The 24298-nt window shown below is 40.8% G+C and overlaps 1 protein-coding gene and 1 long non-coding RNA gene across 2 annotated transcripts in view; one reads left to right on the top strand and one right to left on the bottom strand.

The window, feature by feature from the left end:
* Positions 1–24298, bottom strand: part of actn3b (actinin alpha 3b) — a 32811-nt gene that overhangs the window by 1943 nt on the left and 6570 nt on the right. Inside the window, exons 2-20 of the mRNA XM_028038182.1 lie at positions 9619–9733; positions 9310–9429; positions 7903–7989; positions 7599–7686; positions 7320–7398; positions 6693–6774; positions 6200–6285; positions 5915–6007; positions 4791–5021; positions 4484–4631; positions 4253–4403; positions 3499–3607; positions 3265–3405; positions 2097–2279; positions 1459–1593; positions 945–1124; positions 703–849; positions 535–600; positions 271–429 (exon numbers count right to left, since the gene is read on the bottom strand). Coding sequence (XP_027893983.1) covers positions 271–429; positions 535–600; positions 703–849; positions 945–1124; positions 1459–1593; positions 2097–2279; positions 3265–3405; positions 3499–3607; positions 4253–4403; positions 4484–4631; positions 4791–5021; positions 5915–6007; positions 6200–6285; positions 6693–6774; positions 7320–7398; positions 7599–7686; positions 7903–7989; positions 9310–9429; positions 9619–9733 — 2400 coding nt within the window. The remainder of the gene's footprint in view (positions 1–270; positions 430–534; positions 601–702; positions 850–944; positions 1125–1458; positions 1594–2096; positions 2280–3264; positions 3406–3498; positions 3608–4252; positions 4404–4483; positions 4632–4790; positions 5022–5914; positions 6008–6199; positions 6286–6692; positions 6775–7319; positions 7399–7598; positions 7687–7902; positions 7990–9309; positions 9430–9618; positions 9734–24298) is intronic.
* LOC114157306 (uncharacterized) lies at positions 16196–17505 on the top strand. Its single transcript, XR_003598120.1, has 2 exons — positions 16196–16706; positions 17165–17505. It is a non-coding gene; the product is annotated as an uncharacterized LOC114157306 (long non-coding RNA).

Consider the following 24298-nt stretch of genomic DNA (forward strand, 5'->3'; position numbering starts at 1 on the left):
AATTCCAAGGGAAAATTTAATTTAAATTACATTTTTTTATGGATGAAAGGCCAAAACACATAAAAATGTTTTCACTTTCCCAGATATTAAGCCATTTTTAATACTGTTAAACAAAAATTCATGTAGGACTTTGTAAAACCACCAGATGGCGGCATTTCCCCATCTCTAGTAAAGAGTGTGACTCCAGTTTCTCAGTGAACTATTATATTCATACAGTAACCTCAGTGAGCCTGTCCTGCAGGAGGGCGTTGCCGGTTCCGTGTCGTTTACCTTGTCTGAAGCCAGGATCTTGAAGGAAGCCATGACCTGTTCCGCAGTGTCGGTCTCTGCTGTCTCGCGGGTCATGAAGTCGATGAAGGCCTGGAAGGTCACCACGCCGGTGTTGTTCGGGTCCACCAGGGTCATGATGCGGGCAAATTCAACCTCACCCTGTCGGTGAAAACATGGAGGACTTCAACGACGAGCTTTAGCATCTGAGTGAACAAGCATAGGAGGCCATAAAGGTCCGTCTGTGGTTGAACTGGTTGCACTGACCAGATCGTAACCCATGGAGATGAGGCAAGCACGGAAGTCGTCTGGGTCCATCATGCCGTTTCTCTTCTGCAGACAAAAATCAGAACTGTTGAGCCAACTCAACAGCACTCAAAGTTGAGATCCAGCCCCACAAAGAGAAGAGGATGTTCCCAGAGTGGGCCGCCTCACCCTGTCGAAGTGGTTGAAGGAGGCCCTGAACTCGTTGAGCTGCTCCTGGCTGATGCCCTTGGCGTCGCGGGTCAGGATCTGGTTCTCCACCTCGTTGATGGTTCTGGCGATGGTGGTGAGCAGCTGCTCCCAGCCCACACGGACGTGCTATGACGGAGAGAAAAGAAGAGAACGTTAGCATGACGGACGTAAAGCCCAAACGGAGAGGGCGGTGAACGAAGTTGAGGCTGTTGCCGTCGGACCTCCATGGTGTAGTTGGTGTGCTTGTTGTCGAAGATGAGCGACTCCTGGCTGAGCTGGTGGTCTCCCTCCAGCTTGTCGATGTTGGACTTGTAGTTGATGATGTTCTGTTCGTACTGCTTCAGGCTGTTCATCTGTTCCTCCAGGGAGCCGGCGATGTCCACAGACACGTGGCTGATCTCCTGTACGAGTGGAGAACAGTGACAACAACGTCCAGTGACCAAAAAATGTTTGGATGAGTCAAGGAAGTGAAGAATGCTAAGAACGCTGTCACCTATTGTGTTTGCATGATAATGAGGCGTTTCACTGGTCTACTGCACATAGACCAGTGAAACTACTATCACATCTCTACATGTGATAGTAGAGAAAATCCCTAAAACCTTAAATTTCACCTTTGATCTACAGATGGATGATTGAAATTTGAACATAAAAATCAATCCAAACTGGTTTTCTCCATCAAGACATGTTTTTCCAGATTGGACTGACTGCACTGTACACAGTTTATTTTTGCTGTACCTCCATCTTGGTTTGAATCCAGGGTCCAATGATGTTGGCCTGGGCAGCAAACTGGCGCCTCAGCCTCTCGTTGGCCTGTTGTCTTGCCACCTCCTCCTGCAGCATTTGGTCTCTGAGGGGTACAAGGTGCTTCACCTGCATAATAAAATCCAGTTTTAGAACGTAACGTCATTTAAAAGTAGACATGTTGATCATTTTCACCAATAATCACATTTCTAAATGTGGAATCAATTGAGTGATTATGAAAATCGGAACATGATTGATGAAATAAACTCTTTATTTATATAAAGAAAATAAGCATCTTTTCTCGTTTCTTGTCGCAGATGGTCTGTAGCGCGTTTCCCTCCACCAAATCTGACAGATAGTCCAGTGTGGTTCTTCTCATTTCACCTGACAGTTTTACATGCTGTAGCGTTCTGTATCAGTCCAATCTAAACTTGCAGCTACTATTTCTGACCCCTCGCTTGGTATGCACCCCTTATTTTTAGCTGGATGACCAAATGCAGCGCACGGAGATACAGCATCGGCTCACGTTTCCTGTTTGCACAATGCGACTTAAAGCGGTTACCCTCCACGTTAATCGCCCATTCTTTACTGAGCGAGACTCTGGTTCTGGGGAAACGTCTGCTTCGACTCACAGTTTCCCACTTGGTGTTGATGTCCGGCTGGCTCAGGTTGGTGTACGGGTTGATTCCGGACAGCTTGATGCCGTAGGTCTGGGCGATCTTCAGGATCTCGTTATGGATGCTGATGGTGGCCATGCGCTCCTTGTCGGCCTCGGGCAGAGTGGCTTTGAACTGGTCGTGAGCAGTGATCAGACTCTGGAGAGCAGGAAGAAGAGGGGAAGAAAAAAGGCTAATATTTACACAAACATTCTTTAAAAAATCAATATTTCTCATTTAGAGAAGTTGGATTGTCATTTTTTATCTGATTTTCAGTGAAATGCACAACCTTGAAAATCCTACATCATCATCCAGTCAACTGGTGATCGTTTTATAGAAAATGGATGCAAAAAAGCTAGCTAGCTAGCTAGAAAGGATATATTAGCAGCTAGTTAGCGCTAGCCTCAACAGCTTCGAGTCACAGAAGGGGATGAAGATGTTTTGCTGCATCTTGTTCAAGTTAGTTTTTTAAACTGGGACAATATGTATTATTATTGAACATTTACATGTAAATACATTAGATTGTAGCCAGGGGGATACATTTCCGTCGCTAGCCCCATTGGCAGACTGATGTTAACGCACAATAACAAATACAAACGTTTGCTTGGCAGAAAAGTCCTGCAATGGAAATAAACTATGTAAAGTAAATGATATTAAATAGTCACAACAAAATATGAGAGCTGTGATTAACATATTTTGTAAAAAATTATTTTATTTTATATACGGAACAACTAAGCTCAGTTGCAACAAGCCTGGTTTGTTCTTAAAATGTCTTAAATTTTAAGACATTAAGATGTCTTAATGTCTTAAATTTTAAGACATAAATACATGAATTTAAGACATTTTAAGATACCAACAGGTGAATGAACACCCCAGTCTCATAATTTTTCACCATGGTGATTTTGTTTGTGGGGACATAAAGCTGAATACAAATGCAAGTAAAAAAAATAAAAACAAAACCAATTTTCCTTTCACTTCAAAAGATATCCACTGCTTTGTGTTAGTCAATCACTTAAAATCTACTTCAAATGTATTAATGTTTGTACTTCTAACTTGACGCCATGTGAAAAAGTCCAGTTGGACGTGAAAACATTTGCACAGCAATGTCTCAAATGAAAAAAGGAAACGGAGGACAAGTGAGCACCTGGATCTCCTCAATGCTGTGGACGATGAACATGTCCTGCAGGTCCTCCATGGCTCCGTCCATCCAGTTGTTGAAGGGCGCGGCCCTCTTTGCAAACTCCAGGTACAGCTGGTCGATGGTCTCCCACAGCTTCTCCACACGCTGCACTCACACAAACGCAACAGTTTTCAAAAACATCTAAATATGAAGATAACTTGCAGCCTCTATATGTTAGGGTTTTTTTTATTTATTTACCTCCAGAGAGTCCCTCCTCTTCTGGGTCAGGGTCCCCAGGTTGTCCCACTGGTCACAGATCCCCTGGCAGCGGGCGTTCACCGTAGCAGCATCATGGTAGTCCAGCTCACTGAATGAGATCGCATCAGTAAGTTTAGCTGACTACAGATATTATAGTTTGATTCATGTTTTAAAATATAAATCTAGCATCATGCACTGCAGTTTTACCACTTCCTGAAAATAAGTGGATCTGATCTTATTTAGCTTTTCTTGACCTTATACATGGTCCTAAAGCTTTGAAAGCCAAACTGTGACGTTTTTAAAGGTTTTGTTGGCTCTAGTGGCCTTTATTTGAAAGTAGTCCGATGGGAAAGAAGGGAAGACATGCGGCAAATGTCGCCAGGGCGGGAATCAAACCTGCGACCACCACCACGAGGACTAAGGCCTCCATACGTGGAGAACTTCCACATCAGCACCCCAACTGTGACTTTTTACACCTTCTGTCATCCGCCATGTTGTTAGACATCTCAAACACTGTCTAAAAGTTCAGAGATTGTTTCAGGAATACAAGGAAAAATTCAGTTGTGAGAAGCAGCACCACACTCAGAGGTTTCTCTAGAAAGCATAACTACACTTTCCACTCATCTTATGCACACTTTGATTGTCCTCTCCATCCTTCCCAACATCTCACGACTCTTAACACCTCTGTCCCTCCTATGGGACGATTCTGCTAATGGTAGCAGCAGAATCCTGTTGGGACATTGCGGCGTCTTACTTCAGCTCCTGGGCGATGGCGGCGATCTGCTCCACTCTGTCCTGGTGAGCGGCCAGGTCGCTCTCAAAGGCCTCGTGCTTCCTCATCAAGGCTCTGATCTCCATCAGAGAAGCCGACTCGTAGTCCTTCTGAGACAGAAGCTCCTCCTTGCCTGAAACGAAACAGTTAGCAAAGTCTTCAACGCCGGCAGGTATGGGAGTCGGCGAGGGTTTCTGTTCCTGTCATTCCTACCTGCAGTCCAGGCTTCATGCATGCCACACTTCTGCTTGAACTTCTCGGCCAGGTGGTCCAGTCTCTCCAGACGGCGGATCTCGGTCAGCAGCCACTCCTCGTAGCCCTTTTCCACCTGCTCCAGACCTTTCCAGGCGTTGGCGATGTCCTGGAGGAGAGGGATACGCTTTCATTACATGTTGGTAACATCACAGATTGTGGACTGTGTTCTGTTCTTGTGGACGTACAAGGACTATTACGGCATTAGTGAGTATGCATTTAAACTAAAAGGACTTAAAAACAGTGAAAGGTGTTGCGTCGTCCTCACCGACACCATCTTGCCCTCGGAGGGCATGAAGGCGGGCCTGTTGCTGAGCCTCAGCTTGGTCTGCAGAGTGTTGAAGTTGATCTCCAGCTGACATTTCTCCTGCACGCGCGGCGGCTTGTGCACCCGGCGGTAGTCGCGGAAATCCTCCAGTTTCTGCTGCATGGCGCGCATGGTCTGCTCCGCCACGCGGTTCTCCAGCCAGGGGATGGTGCGGCGGATCCACTCCAACAGCTGGACACAACGGGGATCATGTCTGTAACAGGCCTGCTTTGTTCTCATCTCTGCCGTGCGTGGTTTGGAAATTGAATTAAATTGCTGCTAGGAGTAAAGACTCTTCTGCCTGGGTTTCTCTCGGCGTGTGAACTTGTGCTTTTAGTTTCCACCGTAAACGCTTTGTTAAAGTTGACCTCTGAGTTGGACTTTAGAAATAAAAAATCTCTTTCCAATTAATTTAGAAACACAGAGGTACACTGTTATTATCTGCAGACCTAATTTTGCATTTATTTAATCTGTCTTTATAAAAGCTAATCCAGTTTGTCCAGTCAAGTCAAATGAAATAACATGAGATGACTGAGGGGGAAAAATAAAAGTTTTGAGGATAAAATGACTTTGCTTTTATAACAAGGACAAATTAAGAAGATGAAAATAATTCTGCTGCTGAAACCTGAACATTTTTAGCTTTATCGAAACTCAAACCCTCAATCTTTTTACAAATATCACCAAAGAGCTACTGACTCGTTGTAACACTCTTCAGTATGGATGTTGCTACTGACGGAGAGACTCCACTTCTAGAAGCAGTAAGATGTTTACTATGTTATCTTGAATCAAATAATTTAAGCTTCAAGAGAGTAACACCTTCAGGAGATAACAGGAAGGCTGAAGAAATCACAACAAAGTCGCTCTGTTTTAAGCTCAGTGTTTTTTCAAAGAAATCATGTTGATGTAGAAATATTGGCAGCATTTTAGAAATCACCGCAAAAGTAAAGATCTACGTTCTCTAGAAATACAGAGACTTGACTTGGCTTGTTGATGCTACAGCTGCGCTAATCCTGAATTTAAGCCTCTATAAAAACCATAAAAAACAAAATAAGTCTTCTTCTGAGTTGGTTGCAGAAGTTTCTCACCTCGCTGGCCAGCTTCTCGTACTCCTCCATCAGTTTCTCGTTCTCCTGGTTGACAGCCAGCACCTTGCAGATGCGGTTAGCAGCCGTCTCAGCCTGGAGGTGAAACGCACCGACACGCATGTACACTTCAATAGCAACACCAAAATACTTGATTTCGCTTTCAGTGTGATCGGTTGAGGTTTCGCAGATTAGTGCCTAAATGGTTTTATTCAGTCTAGAAGTGAGTATGTATACTTTTGGTTGTATTATTAGCAACAAGGTGAAAAGTGAAAAAATAAATCTGACCTGTTCGGCTCCGGCGAAGGCGTGATAGAAGCAGGACACGTAGGTCATGATGGCCTTCTCGTCAGGTTTGGGTGTGTTCACGATATCTGACGGAGATAAAAAAAAAAAAAAAAAAAGAGAGATTAAAAATAACACAGCTTTACAGAAAACACAATATTGTTTGAAAAACATTGCATTAGGTCCAATTCAATTCATTTTAAATGTTTTTTTCCCCCAGAAAAACGGCCTAATCCAATTGACCTAAAATGAGAGCTGAGTGGATAAAGTGAAGAATACCAGTTTGTTTACATGATTCCCTGACTCTCAGAAGGAATCCTCTGATTTAATAAACGCTGCTAAACGTTTTCTGGTTATTTGTGTCCGATTGCTCAGGATTACAGGAGTAGTCCTTCCTTCTGGAAAATGTCACGGTATGTTTTAACCCGACGTCACCAGAGTGCCATAGTAAACATGTTCGCTCTCAGTTCGGTCGGTTTCTCCATCACGGCCTCACCTTCAGCGTCGAGCATCTTGGGGATGTCCAGGAACTTCTCGGCCACTTCAAAGGCCGTGTTCAGGTTACTGATGGGGTCGTCCTGAAGGAAGGTAATTATTAAATGTTATTAAATGTTAATTAAACAATGTTAATAACTAGAACTTACACGAGATCTGATCAATGTATCTGTTTAGCTAAAAACACTTCTCATTGAAACATGGTGCAAGCTCTAATCCAGATTTATGTGGAAAGATGCAAAATGGTTTAAAAAAAAAGAGAGAGAACAAATGAACTTTGTTAAAACTCAAAATATGTGATTATACTGAAGCAGTGCTGCAATATAACTGATCATTGGAATTTCAACAAATCCACAGTTTGCCTACGCCTCTGTTTTTCATCTGCGCTTTGTGTTCTTACTAGCATTTTTAGCACATATGCAGCCACAAATACAGACCATATATGTCAGATTTTATATTCCATTTACACATGAAGCTGAAAACGTAGAAGATCAACACAGAAATAGAAGGAAGGAAACAAAAGGAGACAGGAAAGAGGAATGGAAGGAAGCAGGGAACAGAAGAACAGAGGGAAGAAATGATTGTAAGAAAGAAAAGATGGAGGCAGAGTGAGAAAAAGAAGGAGCACCTTTCTCAGTTTGGAGTAGTCAATGAGGTCAGGTCTGTGTCTGTGGATGAGGGCACACAGCGCCAGGCCATCTTTCCAGCTGAGCAACAAAGGAAGAGAAGAAAAACAACCCAGAGAGTAGATCAGGTCATAGAGACAGAGCAGAGCTGTACGTAAAAAAAAAGGTGCAAAAATGTCCCAAAACCCCAAAAAAGACGACAAAACACAATAAAGAGGAAGAGATGAGATGTTAAGAGTGCAGTAGCCCGTTTGTGCCACAGGGGGGCGGTGCGGACTAACCTGATGTGGAAGTTCTGCACATTGACATTCCTGTAGGGGGCAGTCTTCCTCTGGCACCAGAGCAGCAGACCTTCTTTAGCGGAGGTCTCTGAAATAGTGGAGGGAGAGAAATTAACAAATAAAGCAGAACAAACCGTCAGAGTAGGAACACAAGTACAGAAATGTCTAAGAACCAGGAGTTACTGTTTAAAATGAATAGTTTTTTTTCCCCCAACATGTTGCCTTGTTTATGTGGGATGTATCTCAAACAGCAGGTGTGTGTTTGTGAATTGAATGCTTTCTGTGAACACACACACACACACACCTTCCACAGATATGTCCTGGATGGCGAAGCGCAGGATGATGGTCCAGATCATACCAAGGGTCATCTTCACATTACCGTCGACAATTTCTGTCCACACAAACGGAGCAAAGAAGAAAACACAGAGACTTCGAGATCCTTCTCCTTTGTAACTCTTTCTGGTTCTGTTTGATACTGAAAATGTCAGATAATATATAAATATATTTTTATTTTATTCTAAACTAAATATCTCCTTGCTGCTTTATTAAGTTTTGAATATTTAATGCGGTAGCTTAGCATCAGCAGAGCTAATTATTGCTACTTTAAAGTCACTGTGTTTGAGATGCAACGGGAAAACGGGTGAAACCATAATCGGTCCATTTTACGCTCGACCAGCCTGGATCGATGATCAGAACCTAAAAAGCCAATTTTATTCCCCGACCAGTGACCACAACAAAAACACTGTTTGGTCTGGAAGTTGTTACTGGGGGGAAAACTGCTTTCGACTTTATTTAACATCAGTGAAATGTTAACAATTAGAGAAGACAAAACTGGTGAAAGAAACTTCTAGAACGAAATTGTATTTTCTTCTGGACATGTTCGCTGTTCATTCAGGCGAAGCTTTAAGTGACAGAACGAACTGCAGCAAAGTTTTCTTGGTTTTTATCTTTAGGAGCTTTCAAACTTTATCATGTCGCATGTTGTCTGTTATGCATTTTGAAAGGACCTAAAGCAATATTCCTGAGATATGTGCACTTCTACATTCTGAAATGTGCAAACAGAACAAAAAAAGAGCTGTAATGTACCTCCCAACAGAGATATCCAAACTTTTGTTTACGCTGCCTTTTATTTCTATGGGTACCCGTCCCACAAACTGGATTATTTTATAGATCTTTGAGATTTCAGCGACACAGAGAGAAACATCGGTCTGCTTTTGAAAAAAAATCACTGTTTCCTTTTGCAACAAACATATTGTTCTTAACACAGTTGCATTCAAATTAATCCATGAAGTTTTCAGTTTTGTTTATAGTTCTTAAAGAGAAACTGGAATTGGGTCAAACCTGCATCATCAGCTCAGAGCAACAAACTCAGTAAATCTCCCCAAAATATCAGATCTAAATGTCAATAATCCTGAATCAGGTGTCAATGTTGACATCGCCACGACTCTAATGTAACCGCTTCAGTCTAAATGCATTAAAGGTTGTTTTGTTTTTTTTAACTTATGCTCTAATGCAACTTGCTCTTTTCCTATACAAACTATTAGACAGTATTGACATCGCTAAAACATATTTCTCAGCTTGAGGCAGTCCCTAATCAATTGAAAGAAAAAAACATCTTCCAACTTCCATGAAGTTTAAATGATCCTATTTTTTTTTAGTAGGTTTGCAAAGGGGGGTTACAGGAACAATAACCCTGAGATGGGACCCTCACCCTCTGCACCAATAGACACCAGTTTGACCCCCTTGCTGCAGATGAAGTCCAGAGCTTTGTTCACGTTGGCAATCTTGTGGAAACGCATCTTTCCTTTGTCGGGTTTGGGCAGCCTCTCGCCTGAAAGACAAACACTCTATATAAGACACGTCGATCATTTACAACAATACAGGAGTAATTCTGAATCAGATTTGAATTATTTTCTGTTTTGTAAAAACAATGCGGACAGAAGGTTGGGGCGCCATTCCAAATACAACGTCAGGAATGAGGGGAGGCTCAAGGGACGAGCTGGTTTGTAATGAGGCGCACCTGAAATGACCTCCAGCAGCAGCATGAGTTTGAGGCCATTTCTGAAATCCTCCTCAATGTTCTCGATCTGTGTTCCAGCTTTCCTCAAGTGGGAGTTGCACCAAGCTGTGAAGGTCTGAAAGGGAGACGCATGGTGAGGCGTAAGGTGTTGCCCATGCAACTGTACGGCCTGTGCTCGCTCTCTCTCTCTCTCACACACACAATTTGCAGTCTAGAAGCAGCAGGTAAAAGAAAAACAAAGCAAAACATTCACACAGCAGCTGGGTGTGAATTTTTTAAGACCAGGCTGAAAAACTGCTGAGAGACTGTTTGAGACCTCGCAGTCAGTGGAAGGGAAAACACACTTTGACGTTTATGACAGCTCATGTTTACTCACATATCGGTTTTCATGCAACCTCAAGTGAAGTTTTTTGTTAACCACTTTTACAGGGTTTCTATACATCCAGTTTAACTTTTTTAACTCCGCCTTGAATGAAATTTAAGACCAAAACCATAAACATAGGAGATGGGTTTTGCATTACAATCACGCATAGCAAAAATATTTAAATGTCTGCTGCCTGTTTGCGGCTCTTGGCAGCGTCTTTGTTATTCTCATCCTCCCACTGCATATTCCCTCCCATGGTGCCGACCTTAAAAGTTTTTATTTTGTCTTTGCACAGAATGTATCCTGCCTTCTAAGAGTTGGTAGCGGAAGTGAAAACGAACGTCCTCCGGCCAACTGGCGATAAATATCCGCTTAAAAGAATCGACACGCAGCGTTGCCTCTCAATAATAATAAGTGATTTATTACAGACTCAGAGTCCAGATTACATACAAAAGAAAGACGCTAACGCACGGGGAAGTTTGTGCTCGTAAACGTAGATGTGCAAACGTGAGCTTGCGACTTCGGTGTGTCTTGTTTCAACTTTCACCTGTCGCCGTCAGTCGTCGCTCCCTGTGTGTCAAGCCCATTATTACCCCGGATAGACACAAAAAGCTAGCTAGCATCTGGCACACATATCACAATTTGTGCTATTTCCTTTATACATATTTATATTGATTGTCGTTTTCTTGTCTTCTTGCTTTATTTTATGCTCCCCCTGGTAAATTATTGTTATTATCTTCCTGAGTTTTGTTCACAGTACAATTGTATTGTTGTTTATTATAATAAATAAAGTTTTTTTTTTTTTTAAAAAGCTAGCTAGCTAGTAAGGGTGTTAGCCATGTTAGCATGTTAGCAGTTAGTGTTAGCTTCAACCGCCACAAGTCACAGAGCGCAATGAAGACATCCTGTGAAACTATGATATGCACGAGATGAAAAAGTCACCACAAAATTTAAGAGCTGCGATTGATGCTTTTAATAAAGTTATGAATTTGAGACTTTTTAAGGACACCTTGTTTAAAAAACAACATTGAGCTGAACGATCTGGCTCAAGCTATAGCTTAATTTTACAAACTTTTTCTCAAGAATGTCAAAGACAAGAAAGCATCTACAAACACTTCCCAAGGCTTTGAGAGCGTTTTAAGTTGTTCACCACCACTCGCAACACAATAAGCAACAATTGTTTTTGTGTGTTTTTTGTTACTAGTTTTTGAAAAACATTTCAGGAAGTCCGGCCTTTTGGGGAAGATTTTACAAGCTTGATCCAAATTCAAACACATAATATTTTAGACCAGGGCTGTCAAACTAATTTTCATTTTGGGCCACATCAAATATCTGAATGTTCTTAAAGGGCCAGTTGTGCCAGGATGTATTGATAAAACTAAATAAACTGTTAAATTATCAATAAATAGATGTTCCTCCAAGATTTTTTTTTATTGTTTTAGTGTTTTAAAAAAAAAAAAAAAAAAATCACATTACAGATTTTGTGGTGCCAATTTAGAAACGTTTGTAAGGAATTTTTATGATATTTGGTCTAATGTGTTAAATGTGACTTTTTGTTACTCGCCGTATCAGTTACAGACGATAACTTGACATCAAGTAAAGCTGAGGCAGCGTCACTTAAACTCCATGTCTCTGACCAATTTTGAGAAACTTTACTGTAAAATCTGAAAAAAAAAATGTGGAGAATCTGTTGATTTTGTGAGAATTTTGCAGATTTGTGAAAAACTGGAAGGACTTATTGATGTAATTTTGAGTCTAGAGGGCCACATGAAAAGCTACAGCGGGCCAGATTTGGCCCCGGGGCCTTGAGTTTGACATGTGTATTAGACCATGACACCCAAAGTTTAGCCGTTTTCAGTTCCACTATGCAGGTGTTGTCGACACTATGCGTATTTTCAGGCAATTTTCTCATTAAAATATAAATCATTTCATTATAAATAAGAAATAAGGGGGGAAAATGTACATGTCCTTCATCTTTAACTGTAATCGTCCTTCATCTCTCACCTCCAGTTGCAGAAAAGCACCCCAACATAAGGAGGCGAGCCGCAAAGAAAGAACTGACAAAGTGATCATTTTTCCCTGGTTAGCTTCACACTATGTTGGGAATCTTTGCCTCAGAGCAACGCAGTCTATAGATAAGAATAATTCTGGCTTAATGGATCGGCTTGAACCTTAAATTACAATAGACAGAGAGTACTTAAAGTGTGAATTTTGGCAAAGGATTTATTTCCGGGGTCTCAAACTCCAGTCCTCAAGGGCCGCTGTCCTGCAGTTTTTAGATGTGCCACAGGTACAAAACACTGGAATGAAACGGCTTAATTACCTCCTCCTAGTGTAGATCAGTTCTCCAGAGCCTTAATGACCTAATTATTCTGTTCAGGTGTGGAGCAGCAGAGGCACATCTAAAAGTTGCAGGACAGCGGCCCTTGACGACTGGAGTTTGAGACCCCTGATCTATTTACTAAAGTATAATCTGCAAGGTTTCCCCCAGAAAACTTGCTAAACCTGGTGGTTGTTGCGCTCGGCAGTCATTCATGCAGCGGCCCATGGTGTTTTTGAGTTAAAAAATGTTTAAAGCAGACGGGAAATTTGAAAATATCACTTGATAATTATGTGTTTTTGGAAGATTAATACCTGAACACCAACTATAAAGTATAAAAAAAATGCAAACATTTTTAAAAGACTTAAATAAGCAATGCAAAGCCTTGTGGGGACATAAGTAAAGCCTGGTGGCCCGCCAGGCTTATAATACACTGGGGGGAACCCTGATCTGAGGTTATTTTTAATGTGATGGTGTCTCTAGTGCGTGTCAACAGTGAAAAAGTTGAAAATGAGGAGAAACCTAATCAGAAATGTTATTCTAAAAAAAAGTATCTAGCTATTTTCTGCCCTGTGTGTTGTGTTTAGCAATAAGCAGAAGTTGTGTCTTTGTAATTCTACATTTTCTACTTATTAGTTCATTATCTGTATAAACTGAGCAGGATGTAGTGATGTTCCTGTGTTGTCTGAAACTGCCTAATTGCATAAAGTCGTGCACATAAGTGACGGCTTACTGGTTCCATTAGACCAGGGGTGTCAAACTCAATTTCACCAAGGGCCACTTCAGCATATTGGCCACCCTCAACGGGCCACATTGACGGTATAAATCAGGAATGCCCAAGTGCAGTCCTCCAGACTGCAACTTTTAGATGCGTCCCTGCTAAAACATACCCCAGACAAAAAGTTGACTTCCCTCATTAGCAGCAACTCAGTTCTGTAGAGGCCTATGAATGAGTCAATGATCCAGGTGTGTTAGAGAAAGAACGCATCTAAAGTTGCAGAGTGGTGGGTCTGGAAAACTAGACTTGGGCAACCCTAGCATAAATGTATGAAAATACAATGTTAAAAATAAATTAAACACCTCATATTATTAAATAACTGATTTTATGTATTCAAGTTTTAAATATTACATTTGAGTTTGCATGGATGTAAAATTACTGTTCAGTTTAAAAATTAGCATATTTTTAAACTGAGCAGTTTAAAAATATGCTCAGTATTTTTAAACTGCTCAGCTAAACTTCGCTCTTTAGCTTGTTAGCTTGTCGATGTTTCAGTTTTATTCGCTGGGAAATTTAATCTTTGTCTGCTTTAAAGATAAGCAGACAAAGAATAAAAACAAGTTTTGATATTAACCCTCAACTTCATTCACAAAACTTGTTCGTTATTTATTACACAGCGAACATGTATTTCACATAAGAACAAAACAATGAGGTGATGTTGCCTGTCCTTGAACACAAAGCTGATCCTCTTCACCCCGCCACCAACACACACACATCCTCATTGTGTTGTGTTGTGTAAATAAACACAACAAACAAGCAAAATCAATAAACTATATGCATATTCCAGTATACTGAGTTTTGGTTTTACATTCATCCATCCATCCATCCATTTTCTGTTCACCCTTGTCCCTAATGGGGTCGGGAGGGTCGCTGGTGCCTGTCTCCAGCTACGTTCCGGGCGAGAGGCGGGGTACACCCTGGACAGGTCGCCAGTCTGTCGCAGGGCAGGTTTTACATTCATTCTATTTAAATTTAGTTTGTTCGTACTTACCAATGTTTTCTGGCCGGATGTCTGGCACCGTTTTCCCCTTGTCAGTTCGTCCATGTCTGGTTTTAGTTCTATTCTGTGGCAACCCGCAAAATGGCGTGTAGGTTCGCGATCTGGTCTTGGTCTCGTTTAAATTCATTATTGAAAACATCTGTTCGCACAGATAGGTGCTTCCAAACATGGACAAAACACGACCTGCATGGAGTCGAAGCTGCGGCATCAAATCAGGGGCAGTAGACGGTAAAAATCCTCGATTGAAACATCACGGGACTTCGCTCTTTAGCTTGTTAGCTTGTCGATGTTTCAGTTTTATTTGCTGGGAAAATTAATAATCAGCTTGAGGTGACTCTGCTGCACTCTAGTGGCGAGAAGCCGTAATGTTGGGTGGTAGCAATCGGAAGGCATTATAGGAGATGTAGTTTGTAGACAATTCGTATTTTAAGTCAATCAATGGGGCTGTAAAACGGGTGGGGGGAGAGGGCCACATAAAATGACGTAGCGGGCCACATGTGGCCCGCGGGCCTTGAGTTTGACACATGTGCATTAGACCATTCAATCACTCGCTAAATGGCTTTTCTAAGAGGCTTTCATGGTGTTTAGCTTAAATCTGAAAACAGGATATGCAAGTTCAAATTCAGGAGACTGTGGACGTGGTTGGGCTTTTTTTGATTTTACTGTAGAGCTGAAATTTTGGCAGTGTTTGGAGAATGTGGGGGAGTAGAAGCGGAATAAGTGCAAGAGCTGAATGCCTAACAAGAAATGAATGTGTGGGTGGAGTGAGGCGCACGGCGTGTATTACTTAGAGCTGAAACAGGGTTTGTGGGGAAATGCAGAAATCAAAAAAGCCAAGCGTCGATACATGGCGTTTGGGTGTATGTTTGTAGCCTCGTTTCTCTACTTGGCATCTTCATTGAGACAGGGCGCATGGGAAAGTTAAAAAAAGATATATTCGCGGTGACAGATCAAAGTGACGGGACGGAAGACGACAACGGATCAGGAGGTTAAAGAACATTTCTCAGTACAGGAAGAAAAGCTTTTTTCTTTTCTTGTTTTCAAATTTAGCTGAACTGCAGAGCTGACAGGACTACTGGCAGCATTGTTCTGATTTGTGAGTCAAACATTTTTAATTGTACAGGTTAAACAACAAAGACTAAACATCTGAAAGCTCTCGTTTGAGTCTGAACAGGAGCAAAACATCAAAACCGTGTCATGAATACTGACGTTATTGGGATGCAGGGTGTGGAGTTAACAATGCGCTACTGCGTCGGGAAAGCATAAGCTACTTTTGCTGCATTATTTTCTTTTTCCTCATCAGTAATGATCTCCTGACCATCTTGGGCTGAAAGTTCAAAGTCCTATCCAAAGTCTACTAGCGTAAATTGTTTTTAAATTAGTTTTCATCAGAGCACATCTGCATATTTAACCGGAGATAACTTAATGTTATTATTGAGTCAGTGTGGTCAATTTGAATAAAATTTTGATAATATCCACAGAAGTGGGAGACACAGTATGGAGAATATAGCTCTGGAAAAAATGAAGAGCCCACTGCGCTGAATCCCATTGAAAACCTCCTGATTATTTCACCAAATATTGATTTCTCTACTCTTCCTGAGTTAAAACATTTGTATTGTTGTTTCTAAATGAACATGAACTTGTTTTCTTTGCATCTTTTTCGTTATTTTGACCATTTCTCATTGTCTGCAAATAAATACTAACGTTTTGCTTGGTATTTCGGAGACATGTTGTCAGTAGTTCACAGAATAAAAGAACAATGTTCATTTTACTCAAACGTATACCTATAAAAAGTTAAATCAGAGAAATTGGTCATTGTAAGGGGTGTCTTCAATGTTTTCCTGAGCTGTTTATGTAGAATCTTTAAGATGTGGCGCTATTTGTTGAAAGTCACGTATTTTATCTTTAAGTATCTTTGAATGGCACAAAAATACAAGTCAGATATGCCATTGTGATGAAGTAGAGTTTTTTTTTTAGCGAAACTAAATTAAATTTAGGAAATACTTCTAAGATAAGGAAAATCATGAAAATCCCATAATTTCTGTCAAATGAGTTTGATGGACACAATTTGATTGTCGATGTATAAAAACCAAGACCTTCTCGCTGCATTGATTGTAATAATGTGAAACTCTTCGGATTAAAGTCCAAATTATTGTCTGTTGATCGTATTTTCATACAGTATGTATTAACTCAAAAAGCTTTTGGGATAGTTTTGACTTATTCCAGCAGTATAAGTAATATTTTTTTCAAGTTTGAACCATGCCGAACATCTTTCCCAATTTTTTTTATTTTAAAGGTTAAAGAGACTTTTAGCGTGCGGACTGACAGGAATTCCCAGGCTCCAGTGTAATTTGATGTAAGGGTCTCAGGAGGAGGAGGAGAGGCCGTCTGTCCAACCAGCAGGTGCTGGGCTCGTTTGTCATGCATGACCAAATTTAGACAGGCCGCTAATCCAGCCCACAGACCCCCGTACCCATCCCTCGCCAAAAGATGAGGCGGTGTTTGAGGACGGAGGCTGAGGAGCTAAAGGAGCAACAAGGAGGCGTAAGAAGAGGCGGAGGTGGCAGAGGCTAAATTGGGTTGGCATGGGACACCACTGGACAGCTGAGAAGGCAGGATTCCTGAGGTGAACTGTAAAAGTACAAGACAGAGGAAGAGGGGGAGGAAGGTCAGGAAGGCGATGCAGGGGGAAAGGAAGGAATGGATTTGAGAATATCAGATAAGATTTCTGTTGGGGGGGAGAAAAACAAAGGAATTATAAAAGGGTCGACCTTTCACTGATCTCACCGGAGTAAAGTGTTTAATTACTCTTGAAATGGAAAACAATGAATTGAGTTTAAACATAGTCTCTGTGTTTTTACAAAGCAACAAGAGCTGACCAACAAACACCCAGCTTCTATTTCACTGACATTAAAGGGATCAGTCTTGTAGTTTTACGTCTTTGACATTTTCCGGCCTCGTTGTCTTAGTTGCGGTTGTCCACCAGCGTGAAGCCACTGCTTCATCTTGTCTTCACTTCCTTCCTGTTTATCCACTCCTGTCGGTCTGACTTAGCTTAGCCTGTTTTTTTTTTTTTTTTTGCAGGTCCATCTTGTAAAATGAGGTCATGGTGGCTCGGCTGAATGCCTCACATAACTACAGCGTCCCCCGCCGCCGCCCAAAGAAAGATCAGGGCTACTGACCCTCAATACAGCTGACACGAACACCCAACCTCCTCTTTCACATCAGAACAGGCGTCAGGCTCCTGATGATGTCGCTCGCTCGCCTGCCTATCAAAGGGATGACGCAGCCGCCGAGCTGCTGGAAGACGTCATGGCTGTAGTCTCAGGAAGATGTAGGAGTTTTACGAGTTTCAGACGTCAGAGGGTGACAGTGCAATGTTTAAAAATCTCTCCTACAAATAAAGCTGAGCTAGCTTAAATTAACTAGCTTGACTTTCTGATTTCTCTGAGGAGTTGTTAGAGTATTCAACGTGGTAAAGCTCTACCAATTACTCAATTTAGCAACTTATACTCAACATATTAAGACTAAAGTTTATTTTAAACCTTATAACAGTTAGTGATAATATGTAGGCAACTAATCTAAACCCTGATTTCAAACAGCAACTCCTTACATATGCACTTTACTAACCAGGGCGCATGGATAACAGACATTGTTTCTGAAGTTATGTTCTCAATGTAACATAGGACATTGTGAATATAACTGCAGAAACATAAAACGAGACAATTTAAGGGAGGAAGTATGCTTCTGGTTGTTCGCTAAAGCATCGTAAGGCTTTAGTTTTGTCACAGCGTAACTCAAATCCGTCAGCTACAACCACAGCAGACTGTGCGAATAAATATTGACAGCGAATTTTTAAAAAAAATTACATAAAATGGAACGACAGCATTGGTCATAGTATGTTAAAGTGTAAGTCGCAAAAACATTTTAATGTGAGGTGGGATTAATTTTATATATTTTTTAAAAGTGATTTGGAAGTAAAATATTTTTTTATCGCAAATGTTTTTGGCGATGCATCTTACCAAACAGTGATGATATGTCTAACACCATTCCTAATATTAACCCAGTAACAGGGAAAGCATACATAAACAGTCTGTCTCTTCCTAGCTGATCATTCCCTTTAGACACACAGTGCTGACTCAGTGTGTGTGTGTGTGTGTGTGTGTGTGTGTGTGTGTCTGTCCTCTGAGACTGATCTGATGAGACCAGAGTCTTACCCCAGATAAATCAAGGCGATCTTTGCAATTACAGGTCCAAATCTACATTGACAGTAAAATAACTCCACCTCTAAACTTGTGCTAATCAGATAGATTATTACATAAACGATCTGCAAAACAGACAATGAGATCTTTAAATTTAATTCTAAATGTCCACCGTAGATCTATTCACTAATTAACACCTTCGGTCTGAGCCGGTTGGTCTAATTAAAGACGAGTGTTGGTTGAATGTTGCTCTGGTTTAAACATAGCTGCATTAAACAGAGGCCTGTCTGCCACTTTTACATTTAGCTATCATTAAAGATGTATAGCTTTATGCTCAATTGATTAAAGAGCTGGTACACTTACATCCTCAGGGCGAAAAAAAAAAAAAAAAGTCACTGCTAAGGCTCTTTTAAAACAGGAACATGTTTTAAAAAGGGAACAACTGGGACACACTGGGTAGAAAGAGAGATTATTTTTGTAAATTAAACCAACTTGAATCAAAACCTTTTCAGTAAAAGGGCAGAATAAATTAGAATATCAAGTGGATGTAAAACTTTTCCATTAGACGTTTACAGTCTGTATAAAGAAGAGCCAATAACTCTATCATACATGACTCAACTTTGTAACGCACATATATAAAAGTACTCACGGCCAGCATTTCAAGCATTTGCAATTTATTTATAATAAGTCAAGTATTTATGACTCTGTACCAGCGTAAGAATAGTTTGCCTTCATGGCTGACCTTGTGGTCTCCAGCTACCTTAGTCAAACACCTGTTCAGAAATCCTGTCCAGCCGTCTTCAACACTCACACAAACACTAGGTACGCATGCTGCACTCAAGGCCTGCTCGCGTGAACTCGCAGTAACGGCTCACAGTACGCAGCCTGTGCAGATTTATTCACTGCTTCGGCAAAACATCATGCAAATTCAAAACATTTTCTACAAGCGTCGCCACTTGTACGCTTCACAATTTACGGCATCATTAGGAAATGGTTTGGTTTTCAGTACATGTGTCCAGGTAATTGGTAATTGGTGGTAATTATAATTATATACCAAGAGGGAAGACTCAAATAAAACGATTAAACCTGCAGCCTAGCAACTGAAGAGAGCCTGCAAAGCACCTCATGATTTTCTGTTATTCCTTCTTAGGTCAGTTGTTGTCTTTAATTTATATGCTGCCAGTTAAATGTTTTGGATCTTCACTATTAAAAACAGTGCATTTTCAGCATGTCACCAATAAAAATGTTATTTTTGATGACTAATACTGTAAATACTTTTTGTTTCATAGCAATACATGTGCTTTAGTGATTCCTTGATTTCTGTCACTGTGTGATTATTTTGGGTGGTTTAAAGTGTTTAGCAAGCTGGTGGAGTACATGTTCAATCAAGCAGCTGTAGAAATAGATTGCAATAGATATGTTCAACTGATTTCCTGAAGACACCAAAATATATTGAGTTTATATATTTTAGTATGTTTGATACTCTAAATTCAGACATAAAAACTTATGAAGCAAAAAAAAAAGCCATTTAATCTTTAGATGTATTTCAAAACAGGAAATAGAATGATCTGCTAAAATAATAATAATGAAATACTTCTTCACATTTGAGCTTCAATGTTGTAAAAAACAAAAAAAGCTTAATTTGAGTCAGAACAGACGCTAAATTTTTCCATTAAATTTTAAATTGTTTCTTTTATTATTATTATTATTACAATGACGGCGTAATGACGTTTGGGAAAGTTATTTAAAATCATGTCTAAATAATTCCTGACAGATTTTAAAACTCCTCGTCATGAATTTGTGCAAAGTGACGTCACTGTGTTGTGTCAGAGCTCCCTTGGAAGCAGCAGGTTGAAACCCTGAGCTCACGCTGCGTTTTAACAGGCGATAAAGTGACGGGGCGACGATGCGAGCGGCGCTGCGGAGAACAACAGGTGGTCCCAGAATGCAGGAATCCCATCTGACTGCTCTTCCTCTCGGTGGCTTTGCATTCACACCTTCACCACCTCTACAGAGAGACCCGGATCTCTAAACTCGGGTGAAATGAAAACATTTTGGGGAAAACATCCTTCCTCTTGAACTCACTTCCATTTTTTTCTTAAAAATACCATCGCATTTGATTCATGAATTTGGGAAACGATATTTCTTCTTCACTGCAAATAGATTACACCTTCTGGGTTCATGCGACTATTTTTAAAGAGCAACTTGAAATTTGATGAAGGAAAAATAAAAGTGGAAAACCAGGATTAAATAACAATTTGCCATCATCAAATTACTAAAATTAAGTTCATATTCTTCTTGGGGGAACATAATTTGGTCACATTTGTGAAGTATGGGTTGAATATTTTTGTTTTTTTTATCATCTAATACAATCCCAGGAATGCTCTGAGAAATTTGCTGGTTATTCATATCAGATAATTTTCCTCTTGTCCAATTCTAACCTTTAACTTGCTAGTCAGACACCCAAAAATCCTTCCTCTTATGCAGATGCACCGTTCCAAGTCACAGCGACCAAAACATTCTTTAGTGCCCTAAGAAAACTCAAGTTGTTTATCTTTAGAATCAGGACAGTGTTTGAAATGAAGTCAAAGGGAGAAAATATGTCTGTGAGAGAGAGCAAGACTTTAACATGAAGGCTGAAATGACTGTAGCATTGGTAAAGTACGTTGTCTACATTAAACTCACTTTCATTTCGGATCATAAAAAATCATGAATGGCCTGAAAGAGCCGGTTGTGGCAGAATGCACTTATTTATAAAACTATCCTTTAAACAAAAAAAAGTCTTTCCCGTTACCAAATTCGCTTTGAGCTGCAAGTCAGTTCAGTATCACCCCTTCTCTTCTTTATAGAGGATTAATAGGCTTAAAGCCAGAGACCCTGACGACAGCAAGACCAGCAATCGGCCTGTAGAGCGAGGTCCGGGCCTAAACCTGCTGATTTATGTCTTTGTTCAGAGGATAAAAGGCCTAGCTTGTTTATTCTGGTCCACTGTGTGTCGGGGTGTTATATGGGTGTGTGTAAACCCTGTGCAAGATGCCAGTGAGATATACAGTAGATGCGTTGATCTGAGCTGGAATGAGAGCAAGTGTGAAATATGATAATAGACAATAATGCTCCTCTACCAACAAGCAAACTGATATACTACTACTAATAATAATAATATTACTCATATTTAAAGGGCAGAACAACAACAACCTTTTAAACCCACTTCTCCAGGAAGGATATTCCTGCCTGAAAACAAGCACCGGCAGCAATTTAATATGAAAATTAGGACATGTCTTTAGGCCATTGTACTCTCTGCTCCATTTCCCTCAATTTAACATATTTTTAGGATCTAAAACACATGGAGGAGAGAAGTCAGAACACCTGCTTCACCAATAGCCAGCAATGTATTTTGACAATTTTAAGTAGGCATCTAACATCTTAGGACAAATTTTACAATGACGCCTAAACAGCAGAACAGCGATGTCACGAAGCTTTACCTGTGGTTCCAAAGAGGGCCGACTTATCAGAGAAACAATTGGTGCGGCATTTGGCAGTCTCGCTTTGACGCAACCATCTGTCTTCACCCTCGTATTAATTGCCGCGGCTTCGTGGAGGGCTGCGTCGTGTCGCTGTTGCGCCGCCACACGTTTCCGGGCCGCTGCACAGCCAGATGATGCCAGCCGACATTTAGCAATTCAGTCACGCTCCGAGCAGCGTGTCTGGAGGCGTATGCAGATGTTGGCTCCTCTCAGGAACCCGGAGTGCCCGACGGGAATCGAGGTGCAAGAACGAAGGCAGGCCGAGGACGGCGTGAATTAATCCAAGTTAAAACAGACAGAAAGAAGCCAGAGATTGTGCCGTAAAATGTGTGACCCCAAAGTCACAACAAGTGCGTGAAACCTTCCGTTGTATTGACTGATTAGAGAGGCTGCAGATGTGGATCATAAAACCATGTTAAGTTGGCAAGTCATAGGTTGCTGCAGCAAAAAAAAAAAAAAGAAAGAAGAAAAATATGTTGATCAAAAGGTGATGTAATATAGCATTAAGCTAACTCTGATGCAACATCAGTTTCTGATGATGCTTTCCTGAACCTCTGGGGAACATCTGTTTATATATATATATATATATATATATATATATATATATATATATATTTTATAAACATGCTACTAAATTTAAGAGGTCAAATAATAGCTGAATTACTCAGAAAAGGAGTAACACTGCTCTGCCACTGGAGATACTCCAAGCGCTTGGTATGCTGAGGTAAGTGTATCTCTTCCAACACAGACTGAGCAGCCGCATAATGTAACATGAGATTTAGTAATGTTACAGATCATTGCAGCAACATTTGAGGAGCGCTTGTACGAAATGCGCAAAAGTCGCAAACGTGTGCCATAATCGCTGTCTTTAAGTTGGCGCTCATGTCACACAATTATAAACCATAGCCAAAAACAAAACAAAAAATAAATAAATAAAAGTCGGTGGAGCCCTGACTTAGGTGGAGATCATTTTGAGAATGATACATTAGCTGATGCATAAACCTTTTTTAGAAAACAGTTTCACCATAAAACCGCAAAGATGAAACCCTGGTCCTTCACAATCTCACCAACCTCCTGGTGAGATTGTGTCATGGGCTTTCAAAATTTAAGTCGGCATTATGAAACCAAAGGAAGTGTGGAGAGAAACTCATGCTTAAAGTGTGTGGCAAACATCTCTCCATCTGAAGGGTTAAACACCTTGTCAGTTTAGATTTTTTCATATTGCGGCTTCCAAGCGATCGACCTCCACTGAATCCCAGTAAGTTGTTCTGTTTCAACAAACTTCCCTGGAAACCCTTGCAAAAAAGACTCAAAAATAAAAAATAATAACAAGCATGATGTGATTCAATGTAGATGTACCACACCAAGGTGGACCATGTGTTTTATGCCTTTAATTGTTTGGCAGACTGATAGCAAAGACCACCTGTCATTATTATAACACAGCTTCGTGCGCCAAAGCCCACTAAGTGTGACATAAGTCAGTTATCATCACAGCGAGTTGACTTCCCCCACCGCATGCCGTTTCAGTCCTTTCAGAAAATGCAATAAAGTTGACAAAGTCCAGGCTTTAAAGATGTTGTGAAAAAAAAAAGGCTTTGGAAAGTAACTGCTGAAAAGTTCAGTTATTTAAAGTCACACATTTACCCATGCCGTTAAACACAAGCTAGATACGTGCTAGCATGTTTAAATTTTTTTTAGAACTTTAAATTACACTGAAAGGAATTATCAGCCTCTAGGGACTTTGACTTTCCGACAAAACTTTCTAAACAAAGAACACAATATAAAGGACCTGCAAAAGAGTTGTTATGTGCCCTTTAAGCTGGAGCTTGTTCTCTTGTCATCATTTTGTGGTTTAATGACTTGGAAGACAAGCCGTTTGAGTCATTTCTCTCAGCAATGTTCCTTCAAAATGCCAGCTGGGGCAGAAAGAGAGAAAAAAAAACCCCTTTCAGCTTGAATTGGACACAAAGCCTCACATGCCACAACCTTATCTTCCATTATTCGCTCTCATACTGCGTTTAGTTTCTTTGTTACAGGAGTCAATTGCGGAATTAGCCGACAGCATGATTGATGGCGGCGACTGAAGGTGAGCGCGAAGGTTTATTGCTGACGGCAGCAGCATGTTGAATCTTTTGTCGCTGTCTTTTAATGAGCGCCAGCCTCCGGACAGATAAACTGATGTAAATTGTTGTGGGGGATTTATGTGACAGCCACTGGGCCTGACTTTGGCGATTGGTTGGGAGGAGGGCTGTGTCTAATTTCAGTAGAGGCTACTTTGTTTCTTTGAGAGGCGGCGCAGGCCCAGCGGATCCGGGGTCAGCTAAATCATCTTAGCAGAAACCTTGACCTAGGTGTGAAACCAATCTAAGGCTGTATATAATAACATGCAACTGAGACATTTCCCAGCATTCATTTCAGCCAGAAGAGGGACCAAAAGTGACAGGAACGAACCTCATGATGCTTTTTCTGAACCAAAAAGAGGTCATCTCATG

Source organism: Xiphophorus couchianus, chromosome 14, assembly GCF_001444195.1.
Source record: "Xiphophorus couchianus chromosome 14, X_couchianus-1.0, whole genome shotgun sequence".
Lineage (NCBI taxonomy): Eukaryota > Metazoa > Chordata > Actinopteri > Cyprinodontiformes > Poeciliidae > Xiphophorus > Xiphophorus couchianus.